Genomic DNA, 26,694 nt, shown 5'->3' with positions numbered 1-26,694 from the left:
GATGCCTGGGCAACCACACTTTGAGCAGCCCTGCCCTGGGGTCCTGAGCTCCACTCAGAGAAGCGTTTATCAAGAGAGGAAGGAGAGGAAACGTTAGCCTTGGAGGCTGCTCCTGCTCTCAGCTCCTCCTCTGGCTTCCAGGGCTTCTGATCCATTGCCTTTAGGTCTGAGGCCAAGTCAGTGTCCGGACAGAGATCGCTAGCTATCCACCAAGGAGTCACGGAGGGAGGTGACCTTGGGTGGAGCATGAAAGGCAGTGAGTGCACAGCCACCAACCAGGGATAGTTCTTCTTGAGCCCAGAAGACTCACTTCAGTAGTGAGAAATAAAATCTGAAAAGCATCCTCCAACACATACAAATACCACCTCCTGCCAGTGCCCTCATCAGTCTGACTCCCCTCCTCCTCTGAATCTGGGAATCCTGCTTTTCTGCCTTTCTCTCTTTTCTATTTAGTTCTATTTCTTGGCCTCTGTGTGCTCAGGCCACATAGAATGACTTTTCCTCAAGCCTTAGCTGCCTGCTTCCCTGATTTGGACCCCAAAGAACTTAGCGATTCAAAAGTAGTCTCCCAACTTAAACTCATTCTTTGGCACTTCTGTGGGTGAATTTTCCTTCCCAATTCCATGGAGGAATGAATTTTATAAACTCAGACACACTGAGATGCAGCCACTTAAATACAGTCCCAGCAGAAACCAGAGGGAAAGGATAAAGCACAGCACAAGAGAATGGATCAGTAATGGTGGGGTTTCTGGCATTGGTGACAGATGGCACTGATGGATCAAAGTGAGTCTTCTCTATAGTCATGCAGTTGGCCCCAAACAACTTTTGCTTAGTCCCATTTTCTTGGCTCAAGCCTGCTCACAGGGACACCCCATTGCCTGACAACCTGGCTTTGAGCGACAGCACCAAATACCTGGGGTCAGCTACCCATGCTTGATCACAGAACTCATGAAAAATGCCCTGTGCCCTCCCTACTCCACCCACACCCAGCTGCTCAGACGTCCCAAGCCTGTGCTCTGTCAGTCAGCACTGCTGTCCTGGATAGCTCTAGGGGCACTTATAACCCTTTGCCCTATGTCAGCACCACAGAACACGGACAGCTCCTTGACACGCGGTCCCTATACCCACCCCAGATCCCAAATCAGTACTGTGGCCTTGGGGACAGCTCCCAGTGGAGACAGTTCCCCAGTGCCTGTTTCTTTGTCCTCCCCAGGGGGGCTGTCAGTCAGCACCACAACCACATGGACAGCACTCACGCCCAGCCTCTGCTGGTCAGCCGGCAAGGGGAGAGAGGGGGCCCTATGGTTATCAGGTTCCCTGGCCTTAGCTACCCAATCCCTCCCTAGCACCCACCTGCATCCATCCATCAGCACATCATCCCTGGAGACGGTTCCCTGAGCCCCAAGGACCCAGTGACCTGTTGTTTATGGTCAGAGCACTGACATGGCAGAACCCCGTGTATCATTACAGAGATCAGAAAAACGGGCAGGAGCCTGGTCTGGTGGAAAGAAGGATGTAACTGGGCCCTTAAGAGTTTCTGTGTGCATGTGTCTGAGAGCTGACTGCCTCCCGCCCCCAAACCAAAGACCTCATGCAGTCCCTGCACTCTTCCTGTTTCCTCCTCTGTAAAATAAGAGTGTGGCGGTACCTGTGGCATAGGGTTGTTGTGAAGGATTAAACGAGATAACAAAGGTGGAGTGCATAGAATGGTACTGGACACATGATCCAAGTGTCCCCCTTATTGTTTGTTTGTTTGTTCTTGTCCTTTCAGCCCTCCGCTTGTAATCTGTGAGGACAAAGCCAGGGGCAGGAGAGAGGGAGGCAGATGAAGCCCAAAGGGGATGGTGTCCCTCTAGCTAGTTAGGAGCTGGAGGCTGGGGACAGCCAGGGAAGTCAGTGCACCTGTAGGGAGAGTTGGGCAGGGTGAGAGGTGAGACTGGGGAAGTGGCCAAGACATTTGGCTGAAACCAGAGAACACTGTGGGCTTCGCAGGTGACCCTAGTGGTAAAGAGCTCTCCTACCAGTGCAGGAGACATGAGACTCGGGCTCGATCTCTGGGTCAGAAAGCTCCCCTGGAGGAGGGCACAGCAACCCACTCCACTATTCTTGCCTGGAGAATCCTATGGACAGAGGAGCCTGACAGGCCACAGTCCGTGGGGTCATAACGAGTTGGACATGACTGAGTGACTTAGTATGCACACACACACGTAGAAGACGCTGAACAGAGCAGCTGATCCATCTTAGGCAGAGCCCTCGAACTGCATGTACCCTCTCTTGGAGGTAAGATGAAGTCTCTCCCAACACTTTTCTGCCTCAGCTAAGCTTTCTTGCCTCCATCTGCTGATGATTTTACTGTTTTTCCTTCATCAGAAAACCCTCCTAGGTGTTTTTTTTTTAAACTTTACTGTTTTTCTTTCAACAGAAAACCCTCCAAGTTTTTTTTTTTTTTTAAAGGAAGGTGTATAACAGGGAGCACATAAAGGGTACGAATCTTGGAAGGCAGGCGCTTCCATGCAGAGGCCAGTGGGTGTCAAAGGCACCAGGTGAATTCTTGTCCACTTGTGATCCCTAGGTTCTAGGACGTTTCTCCTTCCTCCAGCCTCCAGCCAAGCAGGACTCGGCTTGGAGCTAGGATGACGTTCCTGCTGGACACAGCAGGGCAGCAAGGAGGCTCAGGAAGTGCCTCTGTCCTGAGCAGCAAGTATCTGGTGATGGGATACTCCTTGAGGATGGTGCTAAAGTGGCTCTCGACTGAGTATATGTCAAATCCCCCCTAACTTTATAGGGAAGGAAACTGAGGCACAGGGAAGAAGGCAGTGGTCTGAGGCTATTCTGTGAGTTGGTGAAAGGCAATGGGACACAGAGGCTTTGGACTCAAGCAGGCACCCATCTGTAAGGCAATGGCCGTCTGTAACCCTCTGAGCCCAGCTTTCTCTCCTGTAAGGTGGAAACAGTGATACTGAACAGCCCATGCAAGTGTGTGCTAAGCAATCCATGTTAATAGTGGAGGCAAAGCTGAGATTGGAGCTCCGCAGATGCAGTTCCCAGGCAAGTGCCATTTGGATTGAAAGTGAAAGGTGCTCAGTCACGTCCGACTCTTTGTGACCCCCATGGACTATACAATCCATGGAATTCTCCAAGCCAGAATACTGGAGTGGGTAGCCTTCCCCTTCTCCAGCGGATCTTCCCAACCCAGGAATCAAACGGGGGTCTCCTGCATTGCAGGCAGATTCTTTACCAACTGAGCAATCAGGGATGCCATTTGGATTACATTGCCCCAAAACCTGAAGCAAGAGTCGTGCAGGAATCATTCAACTTGGTCAGCAGACCCTGACCGTGGGGTCTGGGGGGCTCTCTGTGGCAGAGTAAGCAGACCCTCAGCTAGAAAGGTGGTCTTGCTCTCTCCCTCCCTTGCTCTCTCCAGAATCCCAGTGCCTGAGGCAGGGCCTGAGATGCAGCTTTTTATTGAGTAGGTAGATGGATGGATGGATGGATGGATGAGTGGGTATGTGAGGCAGCTAGAGGACCAGGAATGTGGGGTTTCCCCTACCATCTAACACTGGAAACTCCTGTGGAGAACAAGGGGCAGTGGAGAGAGTTGACCCTGGTGGTCAGGGGATCCACCCTCCCTCAATTCAGGCAGGAGGCTGGGAAGCTATGTGAGAAACCCCAAGTCCCTAACAACCCACCCCTTGTCCCTGCTTCTGCCATCTGTGCCTTTGAGGCCGATGCGTGGCTGTTTCTGTGGGTTTTTTTTTTTTTTTTTAGATCTTCCTTTTCTGGTTAACAGGATAGGAGTTTTCTAAAAATAGCACTAAACTTGCTTCTGAGGCATTCATTTTCAGTTCCCTTCCTCTTTCCCTGTTCTCTCTCCTTGACTGTGAGAATTCAGAGCCGAAACCGTCACTGTGAGCTTTGATGCGCGCGCGCACACAAACCTAAAGGACAAACCTCTCAGAGAGGGGCGGCTAAGGCAAAAACTACAGCCCCTCCCCTGACTGTCCAGTGAGGCTGTCCCTCTGTCCCCAGCTGCCAGCTGAGTTCCCCTGTCTCACCCTGGTCAGCACCCAGCAGGAGGGTCCCCTTGGCTGGAGTGGGGTGTGGGGAGGGGCTACAGAAAGGCCAGAATTTCCATCCAGGAGAGGGGATGCCTGTGGGGATCAGTCAAGACCAGAGCAGAAGGGAGACTAGCCCTTCGACCTGTGCCTACAAGCAAGGGCCCTCCCCAGCCTCCCGAACTGTGCTGGGGGCCTTGCGGGCACCGTCAGCCTGAGACCTGTGTTAAGGACAGCAGCGTGGGGACAGTCTGGTTGAGCAGCTAGAGGAGAGGAGTGAGTTAAGTTAGCGTCGTCAGAACAGTCACTGTTTAATGAGTCTCCCTCTTACTGGGCCAAGTTCCATGTCAGTTGAGTCCTCACCCGGCCCTAAGAGGGAGGCTGTGGGGCTGGCTCTGTTCCAGGAAGATGAGACGGATGCACAGGGAGGGGTGAAGAGCCTTGCCCCCACCTCGCCCCAAATCTCAGAAGCCCCACCTGTCAGCGTCAGGCCTCGTCATCGGGGATCTCCAGATGGGGTCTGTGTCCCCACATGGCTCACTCATTGGTGCCGGGGAAGATTCAAACCAAAGAGTGACTTTATAAATACATATTAAGGTGGCATTTAAATTCAGCACATCTGAAAACAGAAGGATTCGGCATCCGAAAGTTATTTTTAGCGCCTAATTCATTTGCAGTGTCCCAGCTACCATCCTTCAGTTAGGGTTTGAAAAGCTGTTGGTTTAGGTTTGGGGGTGTGTTTTTTTAAAAAATAAAATCCTTCCTTTGAAAGATGGATTTCTTTTTTGTTAAATTAACTCCAAAAAAAAAAAAAATTGCTCCTTCCTCTGCCAGTCTCTCCTGGCAAAGACTTTTTATTAAGGTGCCCCTAACCTACTCTTGAGTCATTGAAGTATAACAGTACAGAGTCATTTAAATGCTAATAAGATGAAACTGAAATGCACAAACCCAATATTGTCAGAACGTTCTCCTGGAGTCCAAAGGGGCTGTTGTATCAGAGCCAGAAGGAACCCCAGAGAACACTGCTCCAGTCTCTTCACTTTCCACATGGGAAACAGGCCCAGGCAGGAAAGAGGCTTGGTCACCCAGCAGGAGCTTGGAAAACGGGGAGGAGCTTTTCAAGGGGCTGTGGCCCCAGTGGCTGTGTGACCCCTAGGGTGTTGCTTAACCTCTCTGGGCCTAGGACTGGCTCTCTGCCCTGCCCAGGCCCATGCCTTAGTTTGGGTTGCTATAGAACAAAATACCATAGACTGAGCAGCTTAGACAACAGAAATTGTTTTCCTCATAGTGCTGGAGGCTGGGAAGTCCAAGATCAAGTTACCGGCAGATTCAGTTCCTGGTGAGAACCCACTTCCTAACTTACAGATGGCCGTCTCTTCACTGTCCTCACACAGTCAAGAAAGATCGTCTCTCCCAAATCTCTTTTTATAAGAAGACTAGTCCCATTCATGAGGGCTCCACCCTCATGACCTAATTACCTCCCAAATGCCCCCCCTCTAAACACCATCACACTGGGGATTAGGACCTTCAACACATGAACTTGGGGCAGGGGGACACATTCAGTCCATAGCAGCCTGTGTGCCCATTACTTAGGACAGGGGGACTGTCAGTGTGCTGTTGAGAGCTGGCTGCAAATGAACCTCGTTGCAACCTTGAGGGAGGTGCACTTGCCAACAACAGGAGGGGTAGGTAGGAGGGAGGTGGGAGGAGGCACAGAAGCCAGTTTACTGCAGAGCGTCTGCTCCAGGGGCCAGGAGCTGCAGAGAGACCCATACACCGGGTCTCTGTGGGTTCTTACAGCAGCCAGTAAGGCAGATGGGCCAACCTAACTAGGCTCATGAGCCCCAGAGAGGTTAGGTGACTTCTCCAAAGTCACACAGCCCATTTTCCTGCAGGGGAAGACTATATTCCCTGCTCATATTAAGAGAAAAATCTTCCCTGATACCCTGGGCCCGATCACATCTTCCTGCTCTAGATATCCACAGCATCTGGGACTGACTCCCTGCTGTGGCAAACCCATCATGTTATAACAGGTCTTTTGATTGTCTCTCTTGCCCCTTGTCAGCTCCTGGAGGGCAGGACCCATGTCTGGATTATCCACTGCCTGGCACAAAGGAGGTGCCCACAGCACAGTTAATGAATGGATGATTGGATGGATGGATGGATGGATGGGAGGGTGGATGCATAAATGGTTGAAGATCATTGCTCCTCTTCACACAACAGCCATTAAAATCACCAGTCGCCCATTAACTGATGCCTACTGTTGTTGTCACGGATATAATTACTGCTAACGGTTCTCATAGCTCGTGGTGTCAGAGATGTAATTATCGGTGCCTGTAAGCCACGCCGCAGGTAGCAAGAGGACAGAGAGAAAACAGCACCTCGGGGTTAGAGAGTCCCTCGTGGTTTGCGAAGTACTTTTGTTCACATATGGCACTTCATTTAAGCATAGTAAGTGCCCCATGAGGGAGATACTACCAGGGAAGGCAGCAGAGCCTCCTGATTAAGAATATGTCTCTGGATCCAGATCTCCTGGGTTCAATCCCAGCTCTGCCACTCACTAACTCTGTGACCTTGGATGAGTGACTTCACCTCTCTTGGTCTCGGTCTCTGTGTGTGTTCTAGGGAATAAGAAGACTATCTGTCGCAAAAAGTGCTTGTATGGATAGTTATGATCATTAGTGCTTACCATGTGCTTGTCTTGATTCTAAATATTCTGCATTAAATAATGCATGTAAGCCTCATAATACCTACAAGGTAGATACTATTACCCTCCCTGCTTTTTTTTTTAAAGATAATGAAACTGAAGTTAATTGGCCTCCCATTCTGCTGAGAGATGGCAGAACTTGAACCCAGAGGCTGTGTCTTCCAGAGCCCCTCCAGTTAAGCTCTACAGCATCTCTGCACACAGCCCTGCTTGGTCCTTGCCCCACCTGCTCCTCTCAGAGATGTATCATTGGGGTCCAAACTCATGGGTTTGGGGACGGGGTGTGCTTGGGTGGCCAAGGACCATGAGTGCTCCTGCAGGACTGTGGGTGGGAGCCCCAAGTACACACTTTGGTGCCTCCTGCCTCTGCTTAAGGCATCAGCTCCATTGTAAGTTCTACTCCACGTGACACGGGTCAGCCCCAGTGCGAAAACCAGGCTTCCACGGCATCCCTGAGTGAAGGGCCCCCCTCTGAGGCATGACAGGCTTCTCCTGTGGCTCCAGCACCCCCTGCCCCAGGCTGGGAAGCCCTGTACCCCCAGTGGACACGCACTGGATTTGAACAGGACTCATAATTAGTTTCCAGTACACTGAGAGGTCACGGGGGCCAGGGCAGACTGACTTCTTTTATAGACGAAGAAATCGAGCCTCACAAAAGTGAAAGGACTCACCCAGGACCCCACAGCCAGGACGTGAGAGAGCTCGGGTTTGAACCCGGATTGCTGTGATTTGGAATCCTGTGTTGCTCCTCCGCCATCGGTCCTGGTCTTCAGCGAGAAAGGGGGGAGCGCCCCCTAGTGGGAGGGGAAAGAGCAATGGGCTTGGAGCCGGAAGATCCAGGCCACCTCTGGGCTCCATCCACCTTTGCTCTGTGTCCCTGGACAAGTTCTTTTCCCTTTCTGAGCTTCAGGTTCTTCCCTGGGAAAATGAGAGGAACCCTGAAATCACCTCCAGCTCTAAAATCCTGTGCAACAGGAAAGGGCTGTGAAGGAAAGAGAAGGGGCAGGGGAAGGGACACGTCGGGGCTGGGGTTGGGGCCGGGGTGGGGGCTTGGTCCCATCTGCCTGCCGCCACCTCACCGTCATTGTCCTGGGCCTCGGATGGCCAGCTGTCCATCCCTGCTGGGCGGGGCCAGTCCCCGTGCCAGGCCCGGCCGAGCTCAGCAGAGGCCCTTTGTCACCCAACGCTTGCCGGGGCCTTGGCCACTGGTGTTGGGTGTCTGGGTGGATTGGGTTCTCTCCTGGCAGCCTCACAGATGCCACACTCCTGCAAGGGTGGCCGGGCGGGCAGAGAGAAGCCGCCCGTGCTCGGCGCTCCCCGAGGGCCGTGGCAGCCGCTATCCGTGGTGCTGGACTGCAGGGCCCCCAGGTGAGGGTTCTGTGGCGCCCAGCTCATGCTGACGGCCACGGTGACATCCTGTTGAATGTACGTGAGCTGGATCCTCTCGCCAGGACACGAGGGCCTTGACCAGTGTGCTTGCGGACTGCGGGTGGAGGCGGGGGGCTTTCTTCCATCCCCACGCCTATGGGGAGAACTGTGCGTATCAGCAGACACAGGAGACCTGGATGGGGGAACCATCTGTGCTGGGGGGAGGAGCCTGGGAGCTGTGAACTTTGGGGGAGGGGGTTGTGCCCCGATTGTGTGGGCATGGCATGTGTGCAAACAGGGTTGTGAGCACGGGTGTTTCTGAGGGGAGGAGGTGGGGCTAAGATGACGCCTGTAGATGTGACTACGTGTGACAGTGTGCATGTGGGGAGGGGTGTCCACCAGGGTGTGTGCGAAGGGGGGCCCTGTGTTGGGGAGTGTGTGTGGCTTTGGTTAGGCCCTAAAGTAGGCGGGTTGGGTGTTGCACCCTGAGCTATGTGTCAAAGGCTGTGTGTATACCAGGGTTCGTGTCATGAGGTCAGTGTGTGCACAGTGGGCTGTTGGAGGTGTAGAGTGTGTTATGAGGATGCATCAGGCTGTACCTGGGGGAGGGATAGTGTGGAGTGCCCGGTGGGCATCAGCGCGTTTGGGTTACAGTGTGTGCTGGTGCACAGTGGGGTGTTATATGAACATCAGTATCCAGGTGTGTGTACGTGTAGTGGGTGTTATCTGGGGTAGGGTGTGTGTGTGTGTTTGGCACATGAGTACCTTCCCGAGCACCTGTCCCCTGAGGCCTCTGGTGCCTGACCCTCATCACCTCTCTGTGCTTGTCCCTGCAGGAGCCCCCACCCCTGACCATGTAGATGCCAGCTCCCGGAAGCAGCATGGGCCCCACTGAATGGAGACTCCTGGGTCTGCAGCCCTGAGCCCCTCCGGCCCCTGGACCTCGCCCCGCGCCTGGGGACGCCCCTCGGAGCCCACCGCCACTGTCGCCAGCCCACCTCGGCCGCCCCCTGGAGCTGGCCGCCTGCAGCCACAGCTGTCCAGTGAGGCTGTGCTAGGGACAGCCACGCAGAGCCATCGGCCAGCGGCCTCCTGTGCAGCGCTGACCCTTGGGCCCGCCCCGAGCGGGGACTGCGGCAGACATGGGTGACATGACCAACAGCGACTTTTACTCCAAAAACCAAAGAAACGAGTCCAGCCATGGGGGCGAGTTTGGGTGCACGATGGAGGAGCTGCGCTCCCTCATGGAGCTGCGGGGCACTGAGGCCGTGGTCAAGATCAAGGAGACCTACGGGGACACTGACGCCATCTGCCGACGCCTCAAAACCTCCCCTGTCGAAGGTAGGTGCAGGAGGCTCCCACCTGGGGTTTGGGTTCAGGGGTCAATGAGACCCTGGGCTCCCTGCTTCGGGCCCCAGGAATCTCCGTATCCAGGCTTCAGCATACAACCAATGAGCCGATTCCAGCTCCCCGGCCCCCGCCACTGGGCTTGGTCATGTCCGACTCTTGCATGTCCAGACCCTGATTGGGGATCCCTCAGTCTGGGGCAGCCATGAAGCTTCTAGGATGACAGATAGGCAGGAAGTTGGGCCATCATGGGCAAGGTGACGACGCCCGTGTGTGTCATACCTTGAAGATGGCATGGGGCCTTCTTGTGTATGCGTGTTAGGTCGCTTTAGTCGTGTGCAACTCTCTGCAACTCTATGGACTGTAGCCCACCAGGCTCCTCTGTCCATGGGATTTCCCAGGCATGAATACCAGAGCGCGTTGCCTTTTCCTTCTCCAGGGGATCTTCCCAACCCAGGGATCGAACCCCCATCTTTTATGTCTCCTGCATTGGTGAATGGATTCTTTACCACTAGCGCCACCAATGAGCAGGCCTGTGATCTCCAGAGAGGGGAGGTTTCAGCCTCCTGGGGGCTCCCCTGGAGGGGAGCAAGGCCAGGTTGTCTGCTGCAGGGCAGAGAGGAAAGACAGCAGCCTAGCCTGGGCACCAGAGCTCTGAGTTTGGGTCCCCTCCCCTCAGTCACCTTCCCCTCACCACGAGAGAGAAACGTTCACTACATACACCCCTCAGGCTCAGGTGTGAGGCACTCTGCCCTGGTGCTGCAGTTTTGCACAAAGAGGCTGCCTCAATTTCTTCCTCTGGAAAATGGGGCTAATACTTATCTCACAGTGCCTAGTGGAAGCCCTAGCATGCATACAGTAGGTGCTCAATGTGTGGCAGGCATTGTTATTCTAAAGAGAGTGGACGACAATCCTCCTCCAGGGATAGGCCACAATCTGGGAGGCAGGCAGTGTCTGAAATCTCACCCCTACTGACAGGCGACAAATTTGAGGCCGGAGATCACTCCCACACCATCTCCCGACTCCAGACCCCATGCCCTGGGCACTGCTGGGCACTAACCCTGAACGCGCTCCCTGCAGAGGCTGCCCGTGGGCCTCGCCACTCAGCTGGGGCCAGGCGGTCCCTCACTGTACCAGCACCCATGTGCCCAGCGGTGCTGGGGTTCAGTGTCTCTCTTGGTCTGGGGCCCGCCTCTCTCAGGACAGGAGGCAAAGCTCAGATGAGTCCTTCTTCCCAGGTTGGCTCCTGTCGCTGACATTTTGCCCATGTTGCTGAGTCTAGGCAGAAGTGTAGAAACATCTTTTTCTTCTTTGATGTTGTTTGGTTTGGTTTTGGCGGGGAGAGTAGAAATAGAGGAAGCATCCTTTCTTCGCTGTGTGACTCTAGCTCAGGGCTTAAGAGTGGGCTTGGCCTGGGGGGCTCCTGGCCCCAGCCTCCTGTGAACACCCACCCATGGCAGAATGGTCTGTGCTGTCCTCCACCATCAGGTTGGCACAACTAGCCTGCTAGGAGACAGGGTTGTCCCAATGGTCTTTGCCTTTTTTTTTTTTTTTTTTTGGTCTTTGCCTTTTGAGTGGGACCAGGAGATTCTCTTGAGTCAGAAATTCTTAAGTGTCTCTGGACCCCCAGACTCTGTAGAAAACCCGATGGAAGCTATGGCCCCTCCCCTGCCCAGAAAAACAGCCGACAGTGTGCCACAGTGTGGTCTACACTGCCAGCAGGTTCGCAGAGCTCTTCAAAGCCAGGCCCTGGACCCTGGGCTAAGAAACCCAGCCTCCCCTCCCAGCTGACAGGCTCTGGGACGCTGGGTGGCTCACAGCCACACTCCAGGGCGGGCAGCAGGTGCGTGCCTAAGGACAGGAGCCCCGTCCTGCTCCTCTCTGGACACCCCGATCCCAGCCTGGTGCCTGGCATAGAGAAGGGTAGGTAACTGTCCCTGATAACCCTGAGTTGTGGCCACTGAGTCCCCGGCCCACAGAGAGCAGCTCTCAAGTGGCTGAGCAGCCACAACAGCAAATCCCAGACCTAGAGCAGCCAAGGGCCCCAGGGATCAGAGAAGTGAGGTGGGTGGACTTCCTGGTATTTGAACTTGGCCATGGAGGAAAGGAAAGGGAAAGCACGTGATGTGGCACAGAGCAGCATTTGTTAGGTGGGATTCCCCAGACTGCTGGTGCGCTGCAAGAAGTGAGGCATTATGTGAAAAGAAAAATAAAGGAGACTTTGTTTTCTCACCTGTAAAACGGAAGCGATGATGACTATAGCTCTGCCACCTGGCATTTGTATGCCTTTGAGACTTTTATCTGACCTTGCCAGACCTTGGTTTCCTAATATTTCGTGAGCATCAAGTGAGATGTTTGATGGTTGAAAGGTCCCTGAGGAGGGGGAAAGCCCATAGTGGGATTAACCAGGGCTGCGTTGCTGCCCTGAGGTATCTCCCAGGTTGCAGACGGAGCTGGGGGAGGTTTGTGGAGGGACCAATAAGTGTAATGCTGCCCTTGGACTTGGACTTGGACGACTGGGATTCAGATCCCAGCTGGGCCATTTGACAGCTGTGTGTTTCTGGGCAAGTTACTCAGCCTCTCTGTGCCTTAGTTTTCTCATCTGAAAAAATGGGGAAGTACTAGTGACTACCTCATAGGGCTGTGATGAGGATAAACTGAAATAGTTTAACAGCATCTACCAGGCGCAAGGACAGCACTGTTAGGGCTCAGCCCCAGAGACTGAACACCTCCGTTTCCCCATCAGTTACACAGATTTTGAACACTGAGTGAGGTCGGGCACACGAGTGAGGCCCAGCGTGTGCGTCCTTCTCAGCCAGCATCAGCTCTTGTCGTTTCCAGAATGATCGTCACTACTTTGGAAGAAGTAGCAGTGATTTCCAGAAAGGCTAGAACCCGACTCTTCCGGGACCCTGGCCCGTGTCCCAGCTGGTGCTACACGTGTTTTCCCAGGCTCTTCTGCATCCTTATCACCCACCTTCCTGCATGCAGGTGATGTCACCCATTTCACAGATGGGAAGCAAGAGGGCTAAAGTCATCACCACGGCTCACAGCAGAGCAGACTTTGAACACAACTGTGTGAGGCTCCATGCCCAGCCATGCCCTCAGCCCCAAGCCACACGTGCATAACCTGGGAACAGTCCTGCAAACCCTCTGTCTGCCAGGGGGAGCCGCCAGGGCACTTTCCATCTTCTCTCTCCCCTGCAGCCTTTGTCCTGCCCTGGTTGGCCCTCTTCTGACTCAGAGCAACGCTTGGCCTCCCGCCCCAGCCTGTGGCTCCAAAGCCCTGTGATCCGGGGCTGTCCTGGCTCCAGACAGAGGCCCATGTGGGCCATTCCCGACACCCTCTGTCCTCATCTGCTGACATCAACAGGGAGTGGCTTCTGAGTCAAAATCTGGGAAAGTGCCCCAGTCCTCCCGAAAATCCAGCTACTTTTAGGCAAAAAGATTGCTGAGGGTGATCAAGGGGATTTGAAACCATAGAGGTCAGCTCCCACCCAGGGCGCCACCTGCCGCCCACCCTAACCACAAGCTCATTGCCCACAGCCTGGCAATACTGGATATTTCACTGGGCCACCGAGCACCCCTGCTCTCCTCTCCCACTGTGGGTCCTCTTCCATCCTGGTGATGCCTCTCCCTTGGTGCCCTCCACTCTCCTCCTCCTTCCTCACCCATCCAGCCTAGGGCAGTAGAGCCCCTGATGCTCAGGTTTGACTCCTGGCTGGCTTACTCTTTGAGAGACACTGGGAGAGCTCAGTGAATCCTCTCTGAGCCTCAGTTGTCATGTCTGTGAAATAGGCATAATAACACTACCTTCCTTATAGAATGTGTGAGAATTAAATCAGATCACCTATCTGAAGGGTTTAGCCCTGTGTGTGGCAGCCCCTAGACACAAAATGATGATCATTGTCATTGTTATTATCATACCCAAATAGTCTCTTTTTTAAAAAACAACATGCTCTGGCCCCATCCCTGTGCGAGAATTAGGCAATTAAATGAGATGGTGCCCAACATAGAGTCAACGTGCTATCAGAGGAGGCTTCCCAGAGGAAGTGGCTTCGAATTATCCAGAAAGATGGGTAGTGGGTATTGGGGTGGTCTATGAGCCCTGGGGCGCAGGAGCTGTTTGTCATTCTCCAGTGTCCCCAGCACCTGCTCCAGCACTTGGAGGGTCAAAAATATTGGCAGAATGAAGGGAAGGAGGAAGTAGCAGTGGATGTTCTGTGTCCCTCTCTGTGGGGCGTGGAAGGTTGCAGACCGGAGACAGGACGTCCCTGAGCGGACACTCGGCTTCAGTCCGCATAGCCGTGGGCGGCAGTGGCCTGAGCCACTCAGCTCGCCCGGTGCTCTCCTTCACTCTGGACCCCGCACCACCAGCTGTCAGCTGGGGCGGCCAGAGAGGCCCTGCAGGGTGCTCCCCGCGTTGCATATTTCATGGCGGGGGAGAAAGGGGACCTAGGAGACCGGGCAGCCGCGGGGTGCTCTGGGAACTGGATCTGGCGGGGTGCTGTGAGATGGAACCTCCAGTTAATTTTGTATGAATCCTGCGGGCCTGCCCGAGTTGGGGAGAGACAGGGGCTGAGAGAAGGACAGGAGGACAGACGGCGAGGGATGGGGCCCCACGTGGACTGAATGCGGTGATAGACAAGACGCCCCTCTGACCCGCCGGGGCCCACATCGCCCACGGGGCTGCCGCCCGCTGGGCACGGGGGAGAGCAGGAAGGCAGCGGGGGGGGGGGTCTCCTGTTTGCCACCGTGACACTGTCTCCCCAGGGACCCCAGGGAACCTGAGGCGGACCCAGCTGCAGCAGTGTCCCAGGCAGACACGGGATCCACTCGGGGAATTCACAGCCTGGCCAGAGAGAAGGGGAAACATCTCCCTGCCCCTACCCCCTAACACCCCTTTACTCCTCCACCCCCACCCCTGGTCTTCACGCAAAGCTGCCCGGGCTCTGTCAGCTGCAAGGCCTGGAGGAGCAGAGCTCACTTAAGTATGTAACAGGCTGAGGAAATGTAACCACTTTCTGAATACCTCCAGGGGCAGAGGAGGGGCCGGCATGACACCCTGGGAGGTGTTCTGGCCTCACTGCTATCGCTCAGCAGGTCATGACTTCAGGCAAGATATTTAGACTCTCCAGACCTGTTTTCTCACCTGTGAAATGGGACTGTGCTACTTCCCTCTCCCACCGTTTGGAGACAGTGAGTTGGAAGTGCTTTGAAGGTTTTCTACCAAAGAAGTCATCATCTTTCAGTATTTACTGAGTATTTCTATCTATTAGGATTCTATTTGGGGCTTTCCCAGTGGCTCAGCTGTGAAAGAAGCTGCCTGCAATGCAGGAGACGCAGGAGACCTGGGTTAGATCCCTAGGTTGGGAAGATCCCCTGGAGGAGGGAACAGCAACCCACTCCCCTATTCTTGCCTGGAGAATCTCATGGACAGATGATTCTATTTGATAGAAATGTGTCTCAAACTGGCTTATGCAAAAAAAGGATTTTTTTCTGGCTTGTGCAACTGAGAAGTCCAGGGATTGTCCTGGCCTCAGGCATGGGTGGACCCAGGGCCTCTGATGCTGAGAAGGGCTTGTTCATCCCTCTCCTGCTGTCTTCCGCCTCCACTGTCCTCTGTGTTGGCTTCCTTCTCAGACAGGCCCTCACCCCATGAGGGCTCCAGCAGCCAAAGTCACCTCTTTCTCAGGGCCCCCGCCACTCCATGAAGTATCAGAACAGACTCCCTTGAGGGCCACCTGGAGCCGCTCTTGAACCAATCCCTGTGGCTGGAGGTGGGAATAGTCTGATTGGTCAGACCTGGTCACATGCTCACCCCAGAAGGGTGCAGTCCTACTGTGTGCAGGGGAGGTATAGAGGAATGGCAGGCATGCTCCACGCCCTGGAGGATGGGGAGAACAGATAGACTCAAGGAGGCAGCTGAGGAGCGAAGGCAGGATTGGGAGCACCAATTAGGGAGTGATCACAGCCAAACCACACACTGCTAATAATTACACCAGGGAAGCAGGTGGAAGCTGGCTGCATCCAGGCTGGGGAGCAGGAGTCTCTGGCCAGTGTCCCAGAAGTGAAGAGGCTGACTCAGTGTCATGGTCAAGTCCCAGCTCCATTTTCATCCAGCTGTGGAACACTGGGCCGTTGTCTAACCTCTCTGTGCCTCCGTTGCTTCACCTGTGACCGGAGATAATAACAGGGCCTCTTTCACGGGGTTGCTGGGAGGATCAGAGCATTGTTGTGCAGTTGCTAAGTTGTGTCCAACTCTGCAACCACATGGACTGTAGCATGCCAGGCCTCCCTGTCCTTTACTATCTCCCAGAGTCTACTCAAACTCATGTCCGTTGAGTCGGTGATGCCATCCAGCCACCTCATCCTCTGCTGCCCCCTTCTGCTTTTGCCTCCAGTCCTTCCCAGCATCGGGGTAAAGTGTGTCAAGTGCCGAGTGCCTGGCATATGGCAGCTGCAGTCTCAGCGTCAGCCTGGGGCTCTGGGTGACTTTAAGGGACAGGTTGGGTTCACATGGGTGGAGAAGAGAGAGGCAGCTTTTCTGGGCAGGTGAGGGACCTAAGCAACACGTGTGAGTCTGTGGGTTTCCAAAAATGAGCCCTGTATTTGACTTGCAATGCTTCTATCCCCTCCCCTCACTCCCAGCACCATCAGGAAAAACAAATCCCCTAGAAGCACAGTTTTCCGTGAAAGTCGGATGAATCACCTGTAGACGCCTTCCAGAATGCCACCTGCACATCCTTCTGAATCATCCATGAGATAAACCCATGTGTTGATTGATACGTGGTGCTCTCTGTCTTCCCAGGCTGAGGCAGCAGAGTCGATGCTGGACAGACAGTTGTACAGCCTCAGGGGAGGCCGGGAGAGTGCAGAACAGTTAGAGAAGGGGCCTGACCTGTTCACTCGTGGGGGCTCCTGGCCGGGGTGGTGAATGGGGGGGTCGGGGTGGGGTGTGAGGGGGTGGGTTTCCAGGAACTGCATGTTCCTTGACCTTGCCCAATACTGCTTGGCCTGGGCAGTGCTTCGTAATCAAGCAAAGAGAAGGGGCAGGGAGGATACAGGGTAGGGGCCGCATTGCAGGTGGGCCTCTCATCAGGCGGGCCCACCATCCAAAAAGCCTGCGTCCCTAGGCCAGCCAGTGGCTGTAATTTACTGGGTGCAGACTTATAGGGCCAGTCCTTCTTATTGGGGCCTCCCAGCAGCCCTGAGTGCAGGAAACCATGGCGTACAGAGGAAGGTGGTCCTGATTTGTACTCTGAAGGCACCTTTGGTTTATAGAATGAATGTGCCCTAAACACTGAGTGCCTACTCTGTCCTCAGAAAAGAGAAGGAAGGGGAAGAGCTCCACCCGGGGGGCCCTTGATCCAGGGCCACAGTTTTCCCGTCTGTAAATGGTGTGATAAGAACACCCGCCTTCCAGAACCAATGGATACAGGTACTATTCAAGATTGTCCAATTCTTACCCCACATCTGTCATACTGAGCAGAGGTGGAAGCTAACACAGAGTCATGCATTGAAAAGATGTGTGCTGTGCACCTACTATGTGCCAGCTTGGGCCACGTGGCTCCTCTGGGTTCTGTCTGCTGCTCGGTCAGCGTCTGTATCTAAGTCAGGTGGGCAGGGCCAGGATGGGGCAGCTTTCCATTCCCTATTGGTCCAGGGTCTGGGATAGAGGAGCGCCTTCCTGACCTCCTTCTGCTCCAGAGCTGCCCAAAGAGTTCCTGGAAATGGAGGTGCAGAGCTGGGTTGTTAATCCCTCTGCCTTGAAGACTCTTCCAGTCTAGCTGTGATAGAACTGCCAGCTGAGATTCCAGTTCCAGCTGGGATTCCAGGTGCAGCTGAGATTCCAGTTCCAGCTGGGATTCCAGGTGCAGCTGAGATTCCAGTTCCAGCTGGGATTCCAGGTGCAGCTGAGATTCCAGTTCCAGCTGGGATTCCAGGTACAGCTGGGATTCCAGGTACAGCTGTGATCCCAGGTCCAGTTGTGATAGAGCTGTGATTTCAGGCACAGTTGTAGTCCCAGGTACAGCTGTGATTCCAGGTATAGGTGTGGTCATGGGTACAGCTGTGGTCCCAGGTCCAGCTGTGGTTCCAGGTCCAGCTGTGGTCCCAGTTCCAACTGTAATCCCAGGTCCAGCTGTGATACATGGTTCAGCTGTGGCCCCAGAGACTCCTTAACGCGTATTGACTGCTCACAGAGGGCCAGCCCGTCTGCTGAGGCTTCGTGACAGTATATTTGTTAATCCTCTCAAACCCATGTGAAGCAGGAACTACTTGTATCCCCAGTTTTCCAATGAGAAAATTGGGGCTCAGGGCCCCACCGCTAGCAAGGGGCCCAGCCAGGACGGGTGCCCAGACAGGCTGGCACCCAAATGTACCCAGGTAGCCCCCTTCCTCTTCTGGCTGCTGTTGAGAATAACTCTATGGCAAGAGAGAGGGCACTTCCGGACAAAGGCGGGGCGATCCCTGCCCGACTGGAGATGAGTGAGGAGGGGCGTCCTTCGAACTGGGTCTCCTCCCAGGCAGGGCGGGAGGGAGTTGAGCACGCAGTGACCAGAGAGGGAGTGTGTTCTCAGTGAGAGGAGCTGCTTGAGCAAAGGGCCAGAACATGCCCAGGGAGAGGTGAGGGACTCATCACGGCTGGGACCTAGCATATGTCTCAAGGGGAGAGGGCCAGTCCACGGACTGGGTTTCAGCCGGTGTGTTCATGCAGTGTGTGCAGAATGTCAGCCTGCTGGTCGTGGTTACGTTTGTCTATGCTGTGCTGTCCACATGAATGTGAAGTGGGCCTTGAGCTCCCTGAGAGAGGCCTGAGAACAGCTCCTCTCCAGGGGCCTGGGAAGCCAAAAGGCTCGCTAAAGGCAGGGGGACTGAGGTTTGGGTGAGGCGGTTCTCACACTGGTTTCCCTGGCGTTCCATGGAGGTGCCCCAGGGGACAGGTAGATGCTGAGTGGCTGGGGCTCTGGCCTTCCTGCCCCACTGTGTTCCAGAGCAGCTTCTTCTTTTTTTAAAATCTGTTTTGCATTGTGAAGCATCTAGTAAGTTTTCTTTTAAAAAAAAAAAAAAAGGTGGGGGGTACTTTTTAAAAAGAAAAGAAAAAATTTGAAAACCTCTAATATTATAGAAAGATACTAAACTGTAGTATCTTAAAGCCTGGGTGGGAGCTCTGGCTCTATAAATTCTCAGTGCCTTGGTTTTTACATCTGTTAAGTGGAATGGGTAATCTCCAGCCCCCGGAATCCATACTGGTCTCTGGATTGAATGAGAAAATGCATGGAGAGAGCCTGGCCCACAGTGGGACCTTGGGAGGTTCATCTTGCACCCGCCCCACTGACCACAGCCTGGGCTCCTGTGTGTAGCCCTTTCATCTGTGTAAGAAGACTCACAGGGCTGGAAAGCCTGGAGTGGGGACCAACCTCACTCTGGCCCCTGTTGACTGAGACTACCAATTGATAAAGCCCAAGTGCCACTGCAGAGAGCAAGTCTAGGGGTCTCAGGTTCTTCCAGGTCCTTGGGACCAACACCTACCCCCAGTGGTGCAGACGTCACACTGGCCAAAGGGTGAGTAGCTCAGAGCCAGTCCCCAGATCCCTCTCCCTTTGACAGACGGTAACGTCACATCCTTAGGGTGTGGCAGGCCCACCATAGCCCTGATGGGGCAGCGCCCTTGGCCCTGCACCAAGCCCTCACGCAGCGTCTCCACCAGGCAGTCTCAGAGTCCTGCTCACACTGGCTCCGTGGGCGGTCCCGGGCAGTCTGTCTCTGGCTTCAGAAGCCCAGAGCCCTGGACACCAGTCTCTGGTTACTTTGCCTTCTTGAGCCTCAGTTTCCTCGTCTGTCAAGTGGGCTAAGGGATGAGAGATGCTGCTCAGCAACCACAGGCTGGGCTGTCTTAGTATTAGGGCAATGTCAGGTGTCCACCTGGCCTGGGTCTCACAAAACTCAAGAGGTCTAAGGCCACCTGTCCCTCTGGGCCTGCCTGTCACAGGGGAGGCCTCAATGGGGCAGGTGAGTTACTTACACAGCCTCCCCTTCACCTCCACAATGATTATCTTACTCCTCCTGGCACAGTGCAAGCCCTGCTGTGGTTTCAGATCTGTAGTTATTTACAGTCAGTGGAAACTGGGGCCTCCACAGATGGTTCTCTCATACCCACCTGCCAGCATCAACCTCCACCCCAAAGGGAGGCCCCTTACAAATTTCTGTGGTCCCAGAAAATGTTCCAAGGGACCGTTTCTGAGCAGAGAAGATTCTGCTCTTTCTCTAGGATAGCTTTGGACAAGATGCCAGAGAACGGAGAAGCAGAAGTGAACCCTTCCAGCTGGGGGGATCTTGGAGGGCTGCATGGAGGAGGTGGTATTTGAGCAAGATGTTGAGGGATATGCAAGGTTTGCATTGGAGAAGGGAACTCCATGTGGAGGGAAAAGTGTGGACAGAGGCACAGAGGCAGAGCAGAAGGCTATGTAAAACGAAGAGCCAATTCTTCTGTTTAGGTTGGGGCTTAGAGAAAGGGACCGCAGCAGCAGTGATAAGAATTAAGAGGAGCAGAGCAGTGTAGATGCTGCAGACATTCTTCTAGAGCTTCGCACATGTCGTCACCTCATTTGATCCTCCCAACAACCCTACAGAGTAGGCACTGGTAGTAGTCCCATTTTCATAAGACAGGAAGCACAGAGACATCAAATCACTTGCCCATGGTCACGCAGTGAATGGATGGAGGAATCCAAACCAGGCGTGACAGTCAAACACAGCAATTCGAGAGTCCACGCCAGGACTCCAAATATTCAGCCACAACCTCTGTGCTTAAATGAAGAGGCAGGAGGGAGTCCGTGACGGTCCTCAAACAGAGGAACAGTGCAGCTGGAACAGCTGGCAGCCGTGGGTTTGGGTTGGATGGGGAGATAACCCATGAAATAAAGCCAGCGGGGAGGGAGGGAAGGGCATCTGAAAGAGAGGTGATGGCTGGACCCGGCCGGGAGCAGTGAAGGAGAGGAGGGCCCAGCCTGCGCTAGACAGTCAAGGGCGAGAGAGGGTCGCGCAGACTCGGTTTTCAAGACAGAGCTGGCCGCTTGTGGTAGAGACGGTACAGCGAGGAGAGGAACAAGGCTGTGGTGAAATGAGAGGTTTCTGCTGGGCCCTGAGGAATGGGACGGCAGGCCTGGAGGTGGAGCAGCTAGATGACAAAGATGCCTACAGAGAAGCCTGGGACAACAGAGAAGTTTGGGACTCTGCTGCTGCCGCTGCTGCTGCTGCCAAGTCACTTCAGCGTGTCCGACTCTGTGCGACCCCATAGACGGCAGCCCACCAGGCTCCCCTGTCCCTGGGATTCTCCAGGCAAGAACACTGGAGTGGGGTGCCATTTCCTTCTCCAATGCATGAAAGTGAAAAGTGAAAGTGAAGTCGCTCAGTTGTGTCTGACTCCTAGCGACCCCATGGACTGCAGCCCACCAGGCTCCTCTGTCCATGGGATTTTCCAGGCAAGAGTACTGGAGTGGAGTGCCATTGCCTTCTCCGGGGACTCTGCTAAGAAGTCCCAAAGCTGCATGGGGGAGTGGGGCAGAGGTCTGGGCCTGTGCTGTTCACTGCTGTATCCTAGTGCCTGGAGCAGTGCTGGGCATAGAGTACACTCCATGAGCATACAGGAATGAACTCTCCTGGGGTGCTCATCAAGTGCAGCTCCAGCTGGTAAGGGAGAAGGCAACCAGCAAAGCAGGAGAAGTCAGAGAGGAGAGGAGAGAGTCACCTGCAGGCAGGGTGTGATCAAGGTGTCTGACACTGGAGAGGCAATCAGACATAAGAGCTGCCAGGAAGGGTCCAGAGAGGACAGTGAAGGAGTAACAGCCCGGGGGACAGGCTGCTTCCCGAGCTCTTGGGAAACCTCTGCTGGACAAAACAGCAGAATGGTGTGTTCCCTGGGGCTGCCCCCACCACACACCAGCTCAATCGGGTCATGGTGGTTGGGACAAGAGCCGGAGGGACTCTCAGACTCGTTGGGACCACAGGTCTGGAGTGGCTCTCAGGGCCCATCTCATCCAGCAATCCCAGAATGCACTGAGGCCCAGGAGGGAAGGGACCTGCCCAGGTGTGCGGTGGGTGAGGTTCTCACCCAGAACCAGGGGCCCCAAGCCATCCCTGCACGTGGTGAAGGGGGCAGACGTTTGTCTTCCCCACCCCCTGCCTCGTGCAGGCTCCCCACCTCCCCACACAACCTCAGCTCTCATCCATCCCCACCCTGCTGCACGGATGTGTACATTTCCAGGGTCTGCCATAACCAAGGACCATAAACTGAGTGGCTTAAATAGCAGAAGCGTGTTGTCTCACCTTTCTGGAGGCTGGAAGTCTGAGATTGAGATGTCGGCAGAGCCGGTTCCTTCCGAGGGCTGTGAGGGGAGGATCTGTCCCAGGTCTCTCTCCTTCACCTTGTTGGTGAAGAAGGCGTGACCATTGTAAATATCTATGCACCCAACGTAAGAGTGCCTCAATCCACAAGGCAAATGGTAGCAGACGTAGAAGGGGACATCGACAGTAACGCAACAGTAGTGGGGGACTTGAGCATCCCACTTCCACCAGCGGACAGATCATCCGGGTAGAAAAGTAATAAGGAAGCACAGGCTTTAAATGGCACAGTAGACCAGTCGGGCCTAGTTGACATTCACCTTGTAGGTGGCCATCCTCTCTGTATCTTCACACCATCTTCCTTCTGTGTGTGTCTGTCTCTGACTGCAGATTTCCTCCATGTAAGGACACAGGTCATCCTCGAACAGGACCCACCCGCAAGACGTCATCCTAACTGAGCAACTGCTCCCCTCTGCAGTGGCTCTATATGGTCCCATCCTGAGTTTCCAGGCCTTATAACTTGGGCAGGGGCATAATCCACCCAGAACATTCTCACTTGAGACGATCCTTTCTGTGCTTGAAGCCCCAGTTTCTCTCCTGTAAAGTGGGGGTGCACGGGGGGACAGAGGAGGACTGTGGTGAGAGCTGACGAGCTCTCTTCCGTGTGGAAGTATGCGTCTCCGAGCGCCCATCACAGTGGGCGTTAGGAAGCAGTGATGCAGCCTATGCGTTAAGCAGCGGGCGTCCTGGGTCTGATCCCAGCTGTGCCACTTACTTACTCGCCGTGTTGTGCCAAGCAAATGACTTCACCTCTCAGAACCTGTTTACTCATCTGTGAAATAGTACTTGTTCGTGATCCGTGGTAAGGAATAAATGAGCTGGTGTAAGAACACACAGCTCAGTACAGGAAGCCTGCAGGGAACGGAAACTGCCGTTCCTCTTATTACTATCATCATCATTATTTACATATTATAGGTTTAAGATGATGAGGCACAGAGAGGGAAAGATCTTGCCCCAAACTCACACAGCCTTCTGGCACAGAACCAAGTGAGAACTCTGTTCTCCTGACCCAAAGTCCCAGTTTGTTTGTTTTTTTTTTTCTTAACCGTTTCCCTGTGTGATGTTAAGTAATTCCTAAATGCCTAACATTAGGAGAGCAGTTAAGCCGCCTTCAGCTTCTCCACATGCCTGATGGAACATCGTGGGAAATTGTTGTTGCAAAGAGCATGAAGCAACGTGTATGGGGCTCGTGATGCGATGCAGTGTGAAAAAGCCGTGTTCAGCATGGTACATGGCAGCAGCTCCATAGAAACAGATGGGAGGCAAGTGCCAGTGTTGGGGTTATGGGTAAGATTCAGGGTGATGGTTTCTCTCTCCACTTGTCCTTCTGCGTTGGTGGGGACGTTGTCCTAAGGCAGGTCAGCTAAGGCGCGTTGGTGATGAGCAACAGGAGTGGTGGGGCAGATCCGAGGGGAAGAATGGGCATGGTCCCCCAAAGTCAGACCAGAGGCTGGAAAACCGAGCTCGGTTTTCTGGAGGGAAATTGGGATGCGCGGGGCTGGGTGGCAGGACTGACACCAGGAATAGATGCCCCTTGGGGGCACGCAGGGTGGGAGAAATCCACTCCCGCTGTTTCGGGTCCTTGTGTTGCTCCCTAGTTCAGGCAGCGCTGGGCTGGAGGATGGTTAGCACACAGCTCTCTGGGGTGGTAGGGAATCCTCGTTTGTGGTGCATGCTGATTTCCATGGCGTAAGTGTTCCTACAGCGCCACTAACACGATGGCACGAAATGTGAGACTGGGAGATGACCCACAGTCCACACCATTATGTGGCGTTTCTATGGGCAGACTCGGTGGGCTCCAGAGAACAGAGCGTACTGACAGGCAGGAAAAGAGTTAGGAAGGGACAAGCATGGGCCACTTGTTCCCTTTTTAAATATAATTTATAGAAATTGTAACTCTGTATCATTGAATTCTCATGACGGCTGCCTCTAACAGCCAGCTCACAAAAATGCCTGAATCCTTAGCAACAGGGTCTCTCAAGAAGATGTGAGCTGACCCCACTGCATTTCTGACTCCAGGTCCAAGGAGAGAGCATGTGAATGGCCTGGCCTGAAATAGGGAGCAACACATGGATTGTAGCCGCCAGGCTCCTCCATCCACGTGATTTTCCAGGCCAGAGTACTGGAGTGGGCTCCCATTTCCTTCTCCAAGGGATCTTCCCAACCCAGGAATCGAACCTGCATCTCCTACGTTGAAGGCAGATTCTTTACCATCTGAGCCACCAGGGAAACCCTTGAAAGAGAATCCAGGGCTTAATTGTGAGAACAGTGAATTGAAAGGAGCCAGCCACCCTGTATAGGGGCTTAAAACAATTACACCATGTACACCCTGCCCCAGCTGGCCCCTACCTTCTCCAGGGAGGGAGGGAAATGAACTCAGCTCCCCGTCACCCTGCTGAGCCCACCCTAGAGATTCTCCCAAGAGGACAGAAATCCTAGTGGGAGAGTATCTCAGGGCAGAGTCTTCCCAAGCAGCCCTGCAGGTAGAAGAGGCTGCACGGGGACCCTCGGGAGTCTGGAGTGGCCGCCTATGAATGGCTTGCCAAGACTGGCTAAGGGTGAGTTCTGGTAGGCCTCCGGCTCTCTGGAGTTTTCTGATCCCCTATGTTTCTCAGTGGTAAAGAATCCACCTGCCAATGCAGAGACACAGGAGACATGGGTTTGATCCCTGGTTTGGGAAGATCCCCTGTAGGAGGAAATGACAACCCATTCCAGTATTCTTACTTGGGATATTCTATGGACTGAGGAGCCTGGCGGGCTCCAGTCCATGGGGTTACAAAGAGTCAGACACAGTTTAGCGACTAACCAACAGCAACGTGGTTGCTTCACAGTGTTGTATTAGTTTCTTCTGTACCGCAAAGTAAATCCACTACACATACATATATCCTCCCATTTTTTGATTTCCTTCCTGTTTGGGTCAATGCAGAGCATTGAGTAGGGCTCCCTACTGTATACAGTAGGGAATACTGTATACAGAGCTATACAGTAGGTTCTCATTAGTTATCTAGACTTTTGGATTTTATGCTTCCTGAGGACAAGGGCAGTCTCATGCACCTCTGAAAAGTTATCACCTAACAAAGATTCTACATAAATGAAAATACGAGTGATGGTGATATGTGTGGGCATGCTGAGGGCTCCCTAGTCCACTTGCCCCAAACAGAACCACAGCCTGCTCAGCTTAGGACCTGGGGGGAGGGGCCCAGCCCAAGAGGGGCTGCGATCTAACAGAGACACACACCCTGCTGCCCCCTTACCAGCCTCAAGGACATGTGAGCTGGCATGAAGCCGCCAGCATCCTCTTGAAGTCCTGGGAGATCTAATTACCCAGACAAGGAGAAAGTGTCGAGTGAGTGAACGCCGGGGTTTGGAATAATCCATTTTCTGACTGCCGCAGTTAATATGAGGCCAGGCTGCAAAACCGTCCCTCTGATGTTCTGACAACGGGCTCCCGGGAAAGCTAGCTGTTTGATCTGGAACTGCCAGCTTCTCTGTCTCCCCCAGAGGTTTCCTAAATTGTCCGAACAATTACCATCTTGGGGAGCCAGCTGTGTTTCCGGCCTCAGCACAGCAGCAAAGAAAATGCAGCCGCCATGTGGGAGGCTGATGGAGACCACCCATGGGGCTGCAGTGAGTCCCAGCCCCCAGGTTTAATTCTGAGCAGTGGAGAGTGGCTGGGGGGGACTTGCGGTTTATATGGTATCTCTTTTTAGTATTATCACCGTTTCACAGACAAAGAAACTGAGACAAAGTGTCAAGGCCAAGGTCACTCACCAACAGGTTGCAGAAGTAACATCTGAACCCAAGCCAGCCTGGCCCAAGTCCCCTCTCTCCAGTGTGTTCTAGATGCCGGCAAATCTTAGATGTTATTTCCTCTCCCTGTTTTGTGTATTTAAATTTCAGAGTCCTTCATGACAGGTCCTGAAGTTTTGTCCCTGAAAAGTGCACAGAATGATGATTTCATGCTAGCGTGTTTCTTGGTTAATGGATATCTTTACCTTTTGCTGTAAATATCTAAGAAAGAATTGCCTCCAGTAAATGCAGGGCCAAGCATACAGGGTTTAAGGGTGTCGGCCAACTCCTTTTGTAGAAAAGCCTAAAGTGAAACAAAAGGCAAGAAGGTCCCAAGCACCTACTAAGTGCCAGGCATTGGAACCATTCCTTCATTTGTTCATTGATTCATGCAGCAGATGGTCCTTGAGCACCTATCATGTGCTAGACATAGTTCTGGGCCCCAGGAATTGATACAGCAGTGAACAGAATAAAAAATGTCACCGCTCTTATGGGGCTTGTGTTTGAGTGTGGGTGGCAAGAAAAAAAGCTAAGAAAATGGAGAAATAATTGAGATCGTCCATTGTCATTACGGCTCTGGGGGAAACAGGCAAGGGCAGGGGGAGGAAGAACAGAACAGTCATTGGAGATCCTGAGATCAGGAGGCGAAGAGGACCTGCAGAATGAAAGGGAGGCTGCGCCGTGGAATGAGGGGGAAGTGTGGACAAAGGCTTGGAGCTGGGGCCTGAGGGGAAGTCAGCAGGGGCTGGACGACCAGGGGAGCACCGGGAGAACTGTGGGGTTTCCTCCCTAGTGGGGTGGATGCTGGAGAGCTGAGAACAGGCGAGGGACATAGTGTGTTATCTCATCCATTCTCACCACGCCCTGCACAGCAGGGACCAAATCTGAACTCCAGCAGGTGAGGAGATACCAGGGCACTGACTGGGTATGGCTCAGCCAGTGAGGAGGTGACAGGGCCACTTTTTGAACCTGGACCTGGGTGAGGATCTCGGTATCACCTAGCCAACCAGGGGTCAGCATGGCTGG

The 26,694-nt window shown here is 53.9% G+C and overlaps 1 protein-coding gene across 5 annotated transcripts in view; it reads left to right on the top strand.

Moving 5' to 3' along the window:
- ATP2B2 (ATPase plasma membrane Ca2+ transporting 2) overlaps positions 1-26,694 on the top strand; it is a 136,824-nt gene that overhangs the window by 11,610 nt on the left and 98,520 nt on the right. For all 5 annotated transcript variants that reach the window (XM_055556990.1, XM_055556986.1, XM_055556988.1 and 2 more), the window contains exon 2: positions 8,967-9,471. In XM_055556990.1, coding sequence (XP_055412965.1) covers positions 9,273-9,471 — 199 coding nt within the window. In that variant the 5' untranslated portion in view covers positions 8,967-9,272. The remainder of the gene's footprint in view (positions 1-8,966; positions 9,472-26,694) is intronic.

The sequence above is a fragment of the Bubalus kerabau genome, chromosome 20 (genome assembly GCF_029407905.1).
Source record: "Bubalus kerabau isolate K-KA32 ecotype Philippines breed swamp buffalo chromosome 20, PCC_UOA_SB_1v2, whole genome shotgun sequence".
Taxonomy (NCBI): domain Eukaryota; kingdom Metazoa; phylum Chordata; class Mammalia; order Artiodactyla; family Bovidae; genus Bubalus; species Bubalus kerabau.
The sequence above is the reverse complement of the archived record's forward strand: the minus strand, read 5'-3'. Positions and strand labels throughout refer to the sequence as shown.